The sequence below is a fragment of the Marmota monax genome, unplaced genomic scaffold (assembly GCF_021218885.2).
Source record: "Marmota monax isolate L192 unplaced genomic scaffold, Marmota_monax_Labrador192_F-V1.1 WCK01_AAM20220418_F8-fsc00019, whole genome shotgun sequence".
Taxonomy (NCBI): domain Eukaryota; kingdom Metazoa; phylum Chordata; class Mammalia; order Rodentia; family Sciuridae; genus Marmota; species Marmota monax.
Window position 1 is genome coordinate 2,563,934 of NW_026695242.1, and position 16,159 is coordinate 2,580,092.

At 42.4% G+C, this 16,159-nt stretch overlaps 1 protein-coding gene across 17 annotated transcripts in view; it reads left to right on the forward strand.

Annotated features, from left to right (window-relative positions):
* Nucleotides 1–16,159, forward strand: part of Kcnma1 (potassium calcium-activated channel subfamily M alpha 1) — a 715,498-nt gene that overhangs the window by 574,368 nt on the left and 124,971 nt on the right. For 16 of the 17 annotated variants that reach the window (XM_058577957.1, XM_058577958.1, XM_058577961.1 and 13 more), the window contains one exon: nt 7,377–7,453. In XM_058577957.1, coding sequence (XP_058433940.1) covers nt 7,377–7,453 — 77 coding nt within the window. Of the gene's footprint in view, nt 1–7,376; nt 7,454–11,323; nt 11,333–16,159 lie in introns of all 17 variants that reach the window. The other variant, XM_058577969.1, reaches the window with a different exon arrangement.

Here is a 16,159-nt window from a genome sequence, read left to right on the forward strand (position 1 = left end):
GGATTTTATAGGCTTCTGTGTTTCATGGCATATTTGTGCCCTTACAGCTGTTTAAGGAGCTTAGGGAATCGAAGGGCTATAGATTCTATTCTATCAACTTGGAAAAAATTATTAGCAGGAATATGTGATGCCAATGCCCAGGAAGGTCACTCACCTCAACATCAATGTTAACATTAAGTATTTTAAGTCTTTAATTATTTATGAAAGTGTACTTGACTTCATTTAACAAGTTTCTACTCAAAGCTAGCCCTGTCCTAGATGTGTTACCTTCTCTATGGTTTCTCTTCCAAATAACCCTAGAAAGTAAGTCTTGATAAACACTAAGGGCTTTGGCTTCCTCATGTATAAAATTAATATAAATGAGCCACGCATGGTGGTTCATGCCTGCAATCCCAGTGGCTCAGGAGGCTGAGGCAGGAAGATCACAAGTTCAAAGCCAGCCTCAGCAACTTTAGCAAGGCTCTGAGCAATTCAGTGAGGCCCTGTCTCTAAATAAAATACAAAATAGGGCTGGGGATGTGGCTCAGTGGTCAAGTGCTCCCAAGTTCAATCCCCAGTAACTCCCCACCCCAAATAAAATTAATATAAATGATTTGTCCAAGGCCACGGAGCACACAACAAATGGCATAGTCCTGGTGGGAACTAGGTTTTCCTTTTCTAAAACCCAGTCTCTTTCTGCCAATCTGGTAATGCTAACATGTCATTATAGAGGGCTTGCTGAGTACCAGCTCTGTTCTGGGTACTAACTACCTTCTTGGTGTTATGATCTTACTCACTCCTCACACAATCTTCTGAAATAGGTAGATTATTCCCCATTTTGTATGTGAGGAAACTGAGGCACAGATTGGCTAGTCAACTTGCCCAGAGTCATACAGTTAGTGAGTAATAAAGCCAGGATTTAAATCTAGAATGTCCAGTTCCAGGGCCTGTACTCTTAATTATGTGGCAAGGAGAGAGAGAGAGAGAGAGAGAGAGAGAGAGAGAGAGAGGCGCTGACGTGCTAAGCACAGAACAATGAACCTTGACAACTGATGCTTATGATTTTCTTTCTTTCCACCCACTCTAGCAAATGACCCATCCTAGTTAGAAAAAAAATTAGGAAAAAGAACATACAGGGTGTGGGAGCATGTTTTTCTTTTTAACTGAGCTTTTCCCTAACTCAAATTTTCTTCTATAAATTGGGAAAAGATTACTATTATTTATTGTGAGAGAGAAGTACCTCCCTACCCGTTCATAGAACCTAACTGTTCTTCAGAAGTATCCTGAAAACAAAGTTCACAAGAGACAGGGACAGGGGGTGCATGGGGTTGACCCCAGCCCCAGGCCCTCCGGAGGGGAAGGCTGTGTTCTCATCCAGATGTGAGACACAAAAGCCCGAAGCACATCTCAGCACTACACACAGGAGGCTGGGGAGCACAGCCGTGCAGTACATCATGTGCACTTCCCAGATAGCATATAGAACAAGAAGCTCCCATTTGTGTAATTCTATTTCCTATTGCATCTCTCACTAATGAATGTCACAAATACCAGGCAGTCCAAAAAACAAATTACCTCCTATATTAGGGAGTGCAATATGTCTCATTTCTGTGCTTTATGGTCTTCACAAATACATGCTGACACAATCAGCTACAACCAGCCTGTAATTTTCCGTGGTGTGTGATGTGTCAGAGCAAATGCTGTCAGTTAGGGGATTTCAAAGAGATGAAGACTGCAGAAAACCACAGAAAGGACATTGGAGATTTGAATGAAACTAAACAAGTTTTGTAAAAATGGAAAAATAGATTATGACGATCTAATATTGAGTTTGCACCCTCGGCTGCAGAAGAGAAACAAAAGAAGTTAATGAATTCTAGAGCCCAGGAACTTTGAAATGCAGTGCTTCAGAAAAGAGGAATGAAGTCATCCAGTTCCAGTCTTCCAAAGGTCACTTTGGGATGGGTATTTGGGAAACTTGTCCTTTACTCCTTGTCCCTAAATATTTTTCCTTTTAAATAACCTTGGAACATGGTCTCATGGCTCACTGACCCCATTTGGCTTGCAGATATGATTTTTGTTTGAGTCACAATTTTAAAACATAAATCAGTTGCCAAGGTGAAAAAAACTCGTCTGCTTTTATGTGAAAATTCCTTATGTGAAAATTTACTGGTTTCTCCTGAAAAATTGGCAATCACGGGAGGCCTCATATTCATTCATTCACTCATCAAGCTCATTCACTCATAATGCTTAGGAGGCTCTGCACGGGGGTCCAGGGGGATAGTCATGAGCAATGGAGAGGAGTCCCCACTCTCACGAGGCTCACGTTCCAGGGAGGAGAGAAGTACAGGCTTTTAAAATTTGTGGTGAATGAGCAAACACAATTTCATTGCTGATTTCGGTTGGGTGTAGGTGAAGGCTGCTCTGAAGGGTGACATCTGAGCAGAGATAGAAATGAGGGAAGAGAGTCCCTCATGTAGAGGCGAGGCAGGAAGAAGAGATATGGTGGTAAGAACATCCTTGTGTTCAAAGAACGCAGGAAGTATGGCTGGGGGAGGAGATGCAGGGAGAGTGGTCTGAGATGAGTTGAGAAAGGCAGAGGCTTCTCTCTCATACTTTTTCCAAGAGGTTGGGTTCATTGCTGATTTTAAGCTGCAGGTGATATGGTCTTCTTTAAATTATGATACCGTCATCCTGCCTGCACTGCAGAGGATGGGATGTCATGGCAGTGAGTGAGGTAATGGAGGTGAGAGACTTAGACCATTGCATAGTATAGGTGAGAAATTAGGACCACAGGACCATTAGGACCATATTCAGATGATCTGCAAGATCCATTGATGAATTTGATGGAGGAAGTAAGGAATCAAACAAGGATCTAGACTAAGGCCTAGATTTGGGTCATAAGCACTGAGTGGTTGACAATTCCATCTTACTTAGATGGGAAGAACTGGAGGAGTCTGGGGTGGTAATAAATGAAGAATTCCATCAGGGAGTACAATATGTCTCATTTCTGTGCTTTATGGTCTTCACAAATACATGCTGACACAATCAGTAGGAGAAATGTACTAAACATACACATGGAGTTATCATAAAGTCAGTGCATCCAATGTGTAGAGTTCTGGGAAGAGGGGAGGTCTGGAGATGTAAACAGGGATGCTATATCAGTGAGGGTCCCTGCCAGAAACAGATGACACTCTTGCGCAGAAAACAGGAGGAGAATCTGATGAAGGGATTGTATGAAGATGTGGGCAGCAGGTTAAGAAAAACCAACAATAGGTGGCAAAGCATCTCAGAAACTTCTATAAGTGGGAACCACTTTAAGCCCTAGTACTGCAGGGACAAGGGGAAGGACTTTCCGAAGCTGGAGAGAGTTTGTGGTGTGGGAATGGCTGCCCAGGGGGAGCTTCACCCTTCATTAGGGTGTGTTACAATTACTATTCCATGACCTGGCAGGGAGGGAACTCATCTCCTCCCACCCTCCAGTCACCTTCAGGTTCCTGTTATTGACCAAACACAACAGGAAACCAGAGGACCAGAAGGTCCTAAAGGCCAGGGGCACAGACAGAGTGGCTTCTTGACAACGTGTGAGGCTACTGGAGGAAGGGGTGCAGTGAGCCAGAGAGGAAGTGTAGGGGAGGGCAAGGAGAGCTGTTTTATAGGGTAAGAAAGGAGAATGGAGTGGTTCCCCAGTAGTGTGAAGAGGCCCCTGGAATCCATGGACATGGATTTAAAGTGAGACCAGTGGGTTTTCATCCCCAGCAACACTTAGCTGCTCAGTCAGGTTCAGGTGTAAAGTAAGGAAGGGGTATGGCCAGGTGTGCCCCACAGAGGGAGAGACAGTGGAGAGGCGCATGCTGCCCTTCCAGTTGGGGATGTGTCTTGAGGTCACCGTGGTCACCCAATCCTAGTTTCACTTCACTCATTAACTTTATTTGTTTCACCTGGAAGATATTATGGTGTGTGAAGGAACCCTGGTACAGAAAGTAAAACTATATGACCTTGCTCACATGTGGGATCTAAAATAGCCCACAGAGGCAGAGCATAGGCCAGTCTTGTGTCACCAGGGGCTAGGGTAGGAGATAGATGGGGGCTGGGGAGTTGTTGGTCAAGGGACACAATACTTCAGTTATCTAGGAAGAATAAGTTCAAGCGGTCTATTGTCCATCAAGTTGATTTTTGTTAATATCAATGTATTTGACACTTGAAAATCACTATGAGAGTAGATTTCAAGTGTTCCCACTACCAAAAAAAAAAAAAAAAAAAAAAGTTATGTAGGCCTGGTATGGTGGCACATGCCTGTAAATCCCAGCTACTCAGGAGGCTGAAGCAAGAGGATCACCAAGTTCAATGACAGCCTCAGCAAATTAGTAAGACTTATTTCAAAATAAAAAATAAAGAATGGCTGGTGAGGGTTGGCATGGTGGCTCAGTGGCAGAGCCTTGCCTAGCATGTGTGAGGCACTGGGTTTGATTCTCAGCATAGCATATAAATAAATTAGTAAAATAAAAGTTCATCAACAACTAAAAAACATTAAAAAAAAAAGAATGGCTGGAGACATAGCTTAGTGGTAAAGTGACTCTGAGTTAATCCCTAGTACTAAAGAAAAAAAAAATAGCCAAGTATGTTGTTTAAGTCAGTTTTACATCATTGTGGCCAAAAGACCTGACAAGAACAATACAGTGAAGGAAAAGTTATTTTGACTCCAAGTTTCAGGGCTACAGTCTGTGGTTCTCTGACTCCATAGACCTGGGCAGGAGGACTTTGTGGAGAAAACAGCTCAGGACATGGCAACCAGCACGCAGAGAAAGAGAGAGCTCCACATATCAGGGACAAAATGTAAGCCCCAAAGTCATCCCCTGAGTGACCTACTTCCAGCCATACCCTTTCTGCCTTCAGTTACCACCAAATTAATTCATTCAGTGGCTTAATCCACTGATATGTCACAGTGGACCTAATCATTTCACCTCTGAAAATTCTTGCATTGTCTCACATATGAGCTTTGGAGGACACCATATATCAAAACCATAACATAAGTGAAAACATATAATTCACTTAGGTATTCCACAGCACATATATATTTCAAAACATCATGTTGACCATCACAAATATATACATTTTTATTTGTAAATTAGGAGTAAACATTAAGTTTAGAAGAAGAATCCAGCTTTAATTTATCCAGATACATTATCATATAATCCCTTTAGTAGTGTGTTTAAAACCTTGGACTATGGTGCCAAACTGCATAGATATGAATCCTGGCTCTCCTCCTCTTAGCTGTGTGGCCTTGGGTAAGTCACTTAGTATCTCTGGGCTTCAGTTTCCTCATCTGTAAAAGAAAAGTAATAATCATACCTCTTTCAAAGGGTTGTTTGAGGATCAAATATGTTATTGCTTATAAAATGTTCGAACAACCCGTGGCCTATAGTCTGCATTTTATAAGTGTCATTATTACTATTGCCTGTAGAAGAATCCAGTAGGGGGATGGGGGAGAAAATGTCTAAAGAAAGTGGATGCAAAGTTACTTGTCCCAACATGGATTGTTTCCTGTCCTTCCTGTTTAAGGCAGATCCCTGTCCACTGGGTCATTAACCACAGTGCTGTGCCAGTCGTAAATGCAGCTAACTTTCCTTTTCTTGTAAAGTGGATGACAGCTGGCATTTAAAGAAATAGTGGAAGAGCTTCTTGTGTAGAAGGGGCGTTGGACTTGGATGCAGAAGTCCCAGGGCCAGCCAAGCTCCACCATCAGATGACTTTGGGCAGGTCATGACAACCTCCTCAGTTTTCAGATGGGGACATTGAGTCCTAGAGATTTGGCTCAAATCCCCACAATCCCTTCCAGTTCCAAAAGTCTTAACATTGGTTTCTAGCCAGTGCCAGTCGTAAATGCAAGTCCTGTGAAAAACATAAAAAAAAAAAAAAAAGGAATCTCGGAATCAAATAGTCAAGAATTGTGTTTATTTCTTTAGCCCAGTCAGGAAAAGACCATGTTTATCCCTGGAATTCAAGTTCATGTTGGGAGTGGTAAAGGTGCTAAGCCAGGGATTTTATTAGTTCTTGGATCCATAAGGTTGTAAGGTTGTTCCAGTGAATTTTATCACCTCCCCAGTTTGGATGCTTCTCTACTTATGATGGACTAAATCCCAGTAAACCATCATAAATTGAAAATATCATGGTCAAAAATGCATTTGACACACCTGCTCTAGCTTAACTTAGTCTACTGTGCTCAAAACATTTACATTGGACCTCGGCTGTACAAAACCAGCAAACAACAAAGCCTATTTTATATATTTTTAAAAAGGTTAGTATCTTGTGTACTAAGTGGACAGCAGGTTGTACGGGTTCACTTTTGCTCATCCTAAACTGGGGACCATCCATACCCTCCACCCACACTGTTCTTCTAACCCTGTGATCTTAAACTGTGCTATAATGGTCTTATTTCTACCAAAGTATCTTTTTTTTAATATTTATTTTTTAGTTGTAGGTGGACACAATATCTTTATTTCATTTTTATGTGGTGCTGAGGTTTGAACCCAGTGCCTCACACATGCTAGGTGAGCACTCTACCACTAGGCCCCAGCCCCAGCCCCCAAAGTATCTTTGACACAAGCCAATGCACTTTGTAATCCCATATTGACACCCAAATCTGATTAGGGGATTTTCTTTCTATGGCTTCTTCTAGGGTTCCTTCTACCCACCTCATTCCTTTGCTCAGCTGTGGTCAGCTGAGCTTTGCTCCATAGTAAGAAGAAAACCTTCACTTATTACATGTTCTCAGGGCTGTATATAGCAGGGGTGGGTCCCGCCAGCCATGCAGTGAAATGAGCTATGAAATCCCAGAGGGAGTTTGACAGAGAAACTGCTAGACTTCTTGCCTTTGTTGTTCCTTCTCCTACCTCCTCTCAACCCTCTCTCACTCAGGCTAACAAGAAAAGGTGCTTTCAAAGTGACAAGGTTAATGTTTGCATTTGACAGTGGAGCACCTTGCTTGTCCTCCTTTAATGTACATTTGAGTAGACTGTGGGGCTTGGGAGTTGTGTAGCTTCCCCACCCAGGATTCAGGGCTGATGGTTCACGTGTCCCGACAAAGAGCATCGAGTGCTGTTCTCCAAAATGAAAGACAAGCAAGCAGATGCGGTGTGTCTCATCAGCAACCCTTCTCCCAGTTCCTCTGCAAATGCAGGTTTATGAAAAGAAGCACTAACTCAAATCACAGAATCCCGTGTTTGAAATAAATGGTCTTGCAACAAACATTTCTGTCTGCAAATGTCTAAACTTTTCAAAAGATTAAAGGAAATTAGTGCTGGCATGTTTCATTAATTTGGCACCACCGCGGAGGAAATGTGGTACTCATTTCATTTGGTTGGATTATGAAATGTGTCAGTTTTTCCATTCTCTTTCTCCAGGGCATTTTTTTACTGCAAGGCCTGTCATGATGACATCACAGATCCCAAAAGAATTAAAAAATGCGGCTGCAAACGGCGTAAGTAGTGTTTTTTTCCCCCTCCCCGCCCCCCTCCTTCCTAGTCCCCCAAATTCATTTTCCTTCCCCTTTCCCTATGAGAGAAACATTAAACATCAAGAGTTCTCTTGAATATGTTTATGTTTCACACCACAATTTCAAAGAAATATGAAATAGCCATCCTTGCTTTGTTGGAGGACGAAAAATCACCACCAATAATACCTAGGGGTAAACTTGGTACCCAGTCTCCATTTCTTGACTCCAGAGGATATGTCCAGTCTAATAGTGTCAAGTATGATGTGAAAAAGTGGGACACCCAGCCAGCTGCTGTAGTGCATGCCTATAATCCCAGCTACCCAGGAGGCTGAGGCAGGAGGATTGCAAGCTCAAGGCCAGACTGAGCAATTTAGCAAGGCCCTGTCTCAAAATTAAAATAATGAAGAAGAGATAAGGGTGTACAGTTCAATCCCCAGGACCAAAAAAAGAAAGAAAGGAAAAGAAAGGAAGTAGGACACTAAGATTGTACTAGATGGAGTGTTTTTGTGTAGTGATTTCCAGTGGACAGGAAACCACTACGTAAAGATGACTGTGCTAGGGCTGAGAGGGAAACTGAATCTGAGAGCTCAGTTTCCGAAATGGGAATTGACTCTCTTTCCGTTTGGAATTCCTGTGGGCTTTAGTACCAAAGGTCAGAGTTTTTCATTGTGACTCCCTCAGACCACTCTAAGAAAAGAACATGGCTCTAGCCGAGGACCTTGATCACCATTGTCCCAAAGACCAGCCTTGGTGTAGATGGATTGGGCTGAGTAGCTTCTGGCCTAGCCTGTAACATGCCTCTTCTAGAGTAGCTGGGGCCTCAGTGGTGAATCAGAGACACTGGCTTGGAGCTTCCCAGAGACCAGGAGTTATAGTTTTGACCTTGCGAAGACCATGTCTTTTGCAGCATCAATGCTGCATTGTCTAGTAGAAATTGCTGTCAACCCTGGAGAAAGAAAAATAATGATGCCTCCCTTTCCTTCAGTGTTTGAAGAACTCCTTGTGATGGCAGCTTTGATCCTCACTATAACCCTGTGTAATTGGCAGGGGGTTTTATTAATCCCATTTTACAGAAAGAGGCGTGGAGGCTTCCAAGTTTAGTGAGAGGATGAGATTGCTGGCAGTCATACAGCCAGTGTGCAGGGATTCAGGTCCCCAGAGGCCTTTCTTGATGCTGTTCTCTGAGTGCCTTAATCTTTATTGCAGGATGGAATGGCCAGATAGGTGACCTCGGGTTTGATGAGTACAAACACTGTCATAAAAGATCACACTATAAAATACTTTTTCACATGCACACGAGACAGCAGAGTACCACCCCTGGATTATCCCAACTGAAACAGGGCCTTTCCCCCCTGTGCTCTTGAAGGAGCACCTGCACAACCAGAAAGATAAAAATATAGTTCCACAGGAGCCCAAATAAGTTAATCAATCCCTTGGGCCAGTACCCATAGGGCAGCTCTTGGTCTGGAGAACTTTCTGTGGAAATCCTTTCAGACTCGCTCCCAAACTAGCTAAGTCCTACCATCTTGCTCCCTTCTCCATTGATTTAATATATTCAGCACCCCCTCCTCCTAACGCTGTCACCTAACCAAGATGTGTATTTATTGATATCTTATAGCAAGAGCCTCTGACTTCTTGGAACCTATGAATTTCTCCCATTCTGACACTCTCCCAGAGAGAGCATCTGAGAGGCTCAGAAGCAAGTTCACTCCACGTCTAATCTCACCCAGGCTCCATGACTCCAGACACCCTTCCCATGAGGCAGTCAACCTAGCCCTGCTTGGCTAATTATGAATACAGAAGCTCATTTGGCCAGGCATCACCTGGGTTGTTTCCATCAGAAGGTACAGGACATCCTGAGGGTAGAGGTAAACAGAAAATAATAAATACAAGAGGGCAAACTCTTCTGTAAGGATGCTCTTGCAGTGAGGGGTTTGGAAAAGGTGGAAGAGTATTGAGGATAACAGTCCATGAAAGGGTATTTATTTTCCAGAGACCCTTGTCCCACAGGGGTATCAATGAAATGGCAAGACTACACACAGCGAACTGTTGAGTGAGCTTTCACATATTTTTGAGTGCCCTTTTGGGGCAAGGTGCCATTCTTGGTGCCAAGAATTGAGTGGAGAAGGATATGTATATCATATCGCCCTCCTGAGACATTCCTGCTAGCGACAGGACACAAACCATCATCACACCAATAGTTAAATAAGCTCAGAGCCAAGTGCAGAGAAGAGAGGCAAGCCTGTCTGAGAATATGAGGTGCCTAGTTGGAATGCTGCTGTTTCCCAGTTTGGAAGGTCAGAAAGGTCTCCACTGGGAGGTTACATTGAAGCTGAGCCCCAAGGCCAAGTAGGGAGAAGAGTGAGGGAATAGGACAAAAGTGCCCGAGGGATGACAGAGCAGCTGGTGGGGTTGATGGCACTGGGGAAAGAGTGGTACTTACCCAAGATTAGAGAGGAAGGCCAGGTGGTGGTAAGAAGCTGGGTCTTAGTTCTATACCAGGAAGCTGTTGGAAGAGTTCAAGCAAGAAAACCACATCATCACTTCTCAGTTGAAAAGATCTCTTTGGTGTCTTGGTCAGAAGGGAAGAAGTAGAAGGCTAGAGAGAGAGAGAGCTTCATTGATTCTTGTTGCAAAACTAAATGTCCCTCCTAGGACACTAGTGGATCATAGCAGACCATTTTAAAAATCCTTGCAAATAAGGATTTGACCTCCAGGATATTTTTTCCATCTTGATTCCAGGCAAGCAAATAGCACTGAACTTTAGCTTCATCCTGGGGGAGAGGTATGTCATTGTTTAAAAGAACTTTATTCTCTTAAAGTTGGTTGAACTAATAAAACGTATGATCTCCCATCATGCAAGGGCACACATTGCTATATAAAGCCTGCCTTGACCAAGCCAAGCCAGTGTGACAAGGCCCTCGGCTATGAGGTTAATATTTGATAGAACAATCAGAGTTGTCCAAATGCTGTTCTTCCTAATTAGCCTAGAGGGCAGGATGTCAATGTGTGTGTATGGGAGGGGGTTAGAATAAAATGAAATTATTGACTAGCAACCTTTCCATGTTAAGTCAGAAAAGTGAGGGGACTGGAGAAAATATGTTTTGGTTGAAAAGAAGTTTTCATTAGAAAGAGCTAGGGACATTGGTAACACACTGGGGGAATCCCATACTTTGGGGTAGGCATTGACTGGTACCCTAAGTTGGAGAGGGCATTTAACCCACCAAGTCACTTGTCCAAATCTGTTAGTCCAAATGTTAATAATTCACCCCAAAATAGTATGTGTCCATGAGGGCAGAGCTAATGATAGTCGCTAGCTTCCTAACCCTCCTTCCACAGCTTCCTTTGTCCACAGCTTCAATCCCTCCTCCCCCAACCCAACTCTTCCCCTTCCAGCTCTGCCCTTTCCTTCCCATTCCCTTTCATTCAGTAACCTTCAATGTTTCGTGTCATATTACCCAGAAAAATATGGAGTTTGGACATTCCATTTCTGGAAAGTCTGTGGTGGTGGTCCAGTTTAACTTTTGTATTTCTTTCCATTTCTTCATAGCTCTTCATCCAGAACATGAGTCCAGTCCAGCTACCTGTCCAAGGAGCAAGCTCTCAGACTCAACCATTTACCCATTTTCTTTTTTTGTGTGTGTAACAAACCTGGTCTAATGATTTACATTTTCCCTCCTAGCCTCTGAAAATTTGCCAAAGGGTAGTCTCCTAGGGGACAAGTCCTATCTAGATTGATGTGTTTGAAGAAATTTTCTTTAATTTCTGATCATTGACATATCTTTGATTTATGTTTTTTCTCTTTGCTGCCTTGGGATACGGCCCCCCTACTCTATTTAAACTGCACACTGGTAGTGATCTATTGTGAGTAAAACGGGTTCCCACCAGCCTGGAGTCTAGTTGCCCTGTCTTTCTCTAGATGAGATACTTCTTTCATTTTCTGTACAGTTTCAATTTCATTTTCCTTTTGGTATACATGTTGCATGGAGCAGTGACATCATGCCCCAATTCGCTCATGCCCAACATGGTCTGCAGAGTAGCCTGGAGCCAGAGAGTACCTGGAGCCCACCCTCCACACAGCCACCCACCCTCAGCCTCTGGCCAGCTTCTGATGCTGTCTTATTTTTACATTTGAAAATAAGACCTTGACAACAGTGTGTTTCTCTTGAAGGCCTTTCTCAGGACTTTGAAGGACACTGATTAGATTGGAGTAATTACCACTATAGCTCTAGATGCCTTGTCCATTGGGGGTCATTATCATGCTTGCCTTTGATAAATTATACTTGGTCTCCTCTGCTATGGAGCTTGAATTCCTCCCCAGAAGGAAACACATAGGTTACATATATATTCCTGTGTTGTGATATATATATGATGTGTACCAGTACTTTATATGTAAAAATGTATATTTTTATATATAACTGTAGAGATATTCCATAGAGAGAGGGATGTATTTACTACAGTATATGTGCCTCTTTATACAAGAAGGGGCTTCCTAGAGAATTAATTGGCTATCCACTTTTAGAATCATAAGTATCTAAACTGCCTTCCTGGAGACAAGTATTTGCACAGTGGTAATTATTTCCTACAGTCTATGAAGTTCCCTTGCTTTAAAACAAAGGTTCTCTTTTAGTCACTATGAAGTAAGACCTTTCCTATTTCTCTATAAGCATTAGTCAGACATCTAGGAAGAATTGTTTACTTGTTTAAGTAAGAAATACGGGCTCATGAAGGATGCTCCATTTCATTAATGAGTTCTGTAGGGGTTTGAAGGAGTCCATTTTAAGTTTTGGGTGATTCCCCCTCACCCAACCAGATGTGGCAATTGAGGAGGAGCTTTTAAGGGCAGCATTACAGAGTGTGACTGACAGCAGCGTTGCTCTCAGGGACACCATCAGCACTGGGTCTTTACTCACAAACTTTACTAGACTCCGCTGAAATTGAAATGAGACTCAATCCATAACTCATTCAGTCTAACGGCTCTGGAACTTGAAGAAGATATTTCTGCAGTGGGTCCTCTCAGATTCCTTTGCAGCAGAAGCATCAAGTTGAGCATCTGATTTTGGCTAGTCTTCGGTCTTTGGAGGGCATGAAATGCTCAGTGTGAACAAAACAAAACAACAACAACAACCCCCCCCCCCAAACAATGACTGACTTCCATGCAATGCACAATTCTGCCAAAATTGTCTCTGCGGCGCCCTTCATCTGCAGAGCACAGCATTTGCGTAGTCCATCTAACATTCCTTCTGAATGGAGAAAACATGATGTCACTCAACAAACAACTAGAGTGCCAAATTCTTCTACCTTTCCCAGATACAATGTGATCATCAAGGGCAGAATCAACTAGCTCGGAGTGCCTCCTGTTACTGATGTTAACTAGCTTTGTCTTTTCCCACTCCCTGTTCTTGGAAAACCACCTGGAAGAACTTTCTTTTTCCTCCAGAAGGTAATGGGAGGACTTCTGCTAAGTGAAGACATCGTTCCTCATTTATAAGACTTGAAAGAATGTTCTTTGATTCCCAGTGCCACATCAAACAATATACCTCAAACTTAAACCTTGGCGGACTTTTCTTCCATGGATATTTTTTTTTTATCATTTCAGTTGCTGCCAACCCATGGAGAGTAGCTTTAGGGTTCATGCTTGGAAATACAATTTCCTTTATTGGACTGATTTTTAAAGTGAGGTTGTGATCTGAAAAGTGTCTATTAGTTGCATGACAGATTTTTTTTTTCTTTTACACCAACCTTCCCTTGAATTTGTTCCATTGGAAACCTAAAATATTTTACCCCCAACAGTTGGAAAACTCCACCTGGGCTTCTCTGTCCAGGGCTGCCTTTCCTGCCCCTTCCAATCCACCCTGGAAATTAAGATTCTGCAATTGCAAATTGGCTGACAATTTGGTTGCTGATGCAGGAGGCAGATGGTGCTGGGGATAGGATGGGATCCAACTCGGCCTCCTATTCCAGGCTTGGCTCAGAAGGGCTAACTAGCAAAGAACCTGAGTTTGACATCTGATTGTCAGTTTGTCCCAAGGAAAGAGTAGTAACTATGTTACATCTGCAGCAGGTTTCATTTCTCATGTTCATGATTTTTGAAAATAGAGAAAAAGCAGTCCAAGGGCACATCTGAGAAATCTTCCCATTTCAAACACTCAAGAGTAAACAGATAGCTTTGATGATGTCCATTAGGGAAATACTTTCATTGTGTCTCTATAAATACTACAAGGAAGTCATGATGGAAATATTGGATGAATACCCACTTTATTGTGGTGAAGAAAAGCACATAAAAGCTTTTTCTTAAATTATGAAATGGCTCAAACAGAGTTCTTTGGAGGAAGGTGAGACCCAGGATCTAATTCTTGGCAATCAAATAACCTCTTTGAATCTGTGGCACTGATCCAGAACAAGAACCTAATGATGTGGGCCAAAGAGAAAATGGAGTCCCTGGAGGCCTGTATTTCTGCTTTCCCAGAGTTAAGTCTGCCCACGGGGGCAGTTAATTGAGCATAAAGTTCCAAGAGCCCTAAGATGGAATGACAAGTAGCTACAGTATTCACACCTGCCAGAGACACACTCTTGTCTGCTCCCTGTCTGGGAAGCTGCAACAGGATCTTGTGAGGACCCCATCAGCTGGTACTGCAAACAAAGACCATGTGCTTGCAACGTAACCACTTTTGATCACCCTCTTCTAGGACCCTTCCTCCCCATCCCTACTGCCCCTAAACATCTGCTGTGGATCCGAGCAGCCATTGAATTGAAGTGACACTGCTGCATACATTTCAATTCTTAGAGACAGCAGGCTCTCTTTCTGCTCCTTTCAGAGAAAGGCCAGCAAGTTCAGGTTAACTCCTCTGTTAACTAGCTGCTGTTTCACACCGATCCACTAGATGTCCTCATAGATCCACTTTGTATTGCCATTGAAATTCCCCAGGAAATCTCTGAGGATTGGGATTTGGCAAGAGAGCAATGGGTTACTACCTAAGAAAAAAACTCAGCACACAAAAGGAGAGAGAGTGGACACTTAGTGTGTCCAAGGAGTAGATAAGAAACTTGTTTCTATATTAAATAAATACTGAAGTTTTTCAAGTTGCTCTTTGAAACCTAACCTTGGGAGTTTTAAGTAGAGCTCTGATGTCTGAAATTAACCTTTTAACCCAAATTGGCTCTAGAAAAGGAAAAAATCACTAAGAAATGGAAATAAAATACTATTGGTTCTTAATAGCTAGGAATCACTAAAACAAAACTTGTGGGATCTGGAAGCCAGAGAGAGAGAGTTGAGGGAGATGAAGGGGAGGTAATTCCCAAATTAGGAGATTCACCACATAATTTTGATATAACTTTATTTTAAAACCTGAGAGTATAATTTTACACACAAAGTATCTGCATCTTCTGAAACACCTATTACCAGAGAGGCAAATCCTCCTCAGTTTTCAGTTAAAGAGCTTGTCCATGACTTGAATAATGGCCCTGAGGAAATCACTTCCTGACTGGCACACACAGCCTTCAGGCCTGATGGATCACTTCCCCAGATGGAAGGTCAGAATTACTCTTACCTTTTAAGAAAGTAGACCCAGAAGTATACAGGTGAAGACTCCTGACAGGGGTCAGTGAAAACGGACTGTTCCAGAAGTAGAGAAAAGGAGCCACCCTCACAGTTGGTGGCCTTTGGTCTAGACATTGTGACTCATGAAGGTTTGTCAACATGTGGGGCTCAATCATTTTTAACTGTTTCTGTCTTGTCTTTGAGCCTCTTGTTGACCATTCTTGCTGGTTTTTTCTTTCTTTTTCTTTCTTTTTTTTTTTGTGGTGGTGCTTGTTTGTCTTTTTTTGAGATTTCTATTTTGCATTTGGTATGAGTGTAAAAATGACTGGGAAGGAATGACGAGTAATAGCATGTTTTCTTTTTTATGCATATGCTGCTTTGGAATGTGACTGCTTATAATTAACAGCTAATCTTCTTATAGCAAATGTTTTTTTGCTGCTTCGATGACCAGTTTCAGCCTGTTCTTGCATGCTAACAATATGAAATTTTAAAACAATGCATGGTTTCCAGAAGAGCCAACAATGGCAGTTGCAAACAGTCCCTGAGAGCCCCTGGTTGGCTGTCATAATCACGAATTATGATGGGTTTGCCTCTGACAAAGTAGTTTCAAAAGTTATTCTATCCCTAACATTCCACCCCTTGTCCTTAAAGATGGTATGTGTATGTGTACACACATACATCTATGTGTGTATGTGTGTATATGGATATGTGTGTGTGTGTGTACACACACACTCACACACATATTATTTCCCGATAAATGTGTCAGATTCTGTTGTTGTGTATGAACCCCAAATGGCAGCATGGAAATGGAAACCAGGGACTATTGCTAACAAAAAGCAAAGCATTTCCCAGTTTGATTTGATGGTCTTCTCCTCTGCTACAGCATTTGATTTAAAAAACTTTGGAAACAAAAAAGTCATCCTTGTTTTTCTCTTCCATGTAAATAACAAATCAATATTTCCAGTAAAAGAACTTAGGAAAGGAAAAACAAGGATTTGATTCTCCAAGTTGTGCACCAGAACCAGATTCACATATAAGATGATTATTTTCATGTCTTAGTTGAAACCCCCAGTCCCCACCCTGTTCTTGACTTCAGCCACTGCTGTTTGTTAGGGGTGTCTGAGAATTCAGACCATGCCTTATAAATTCCT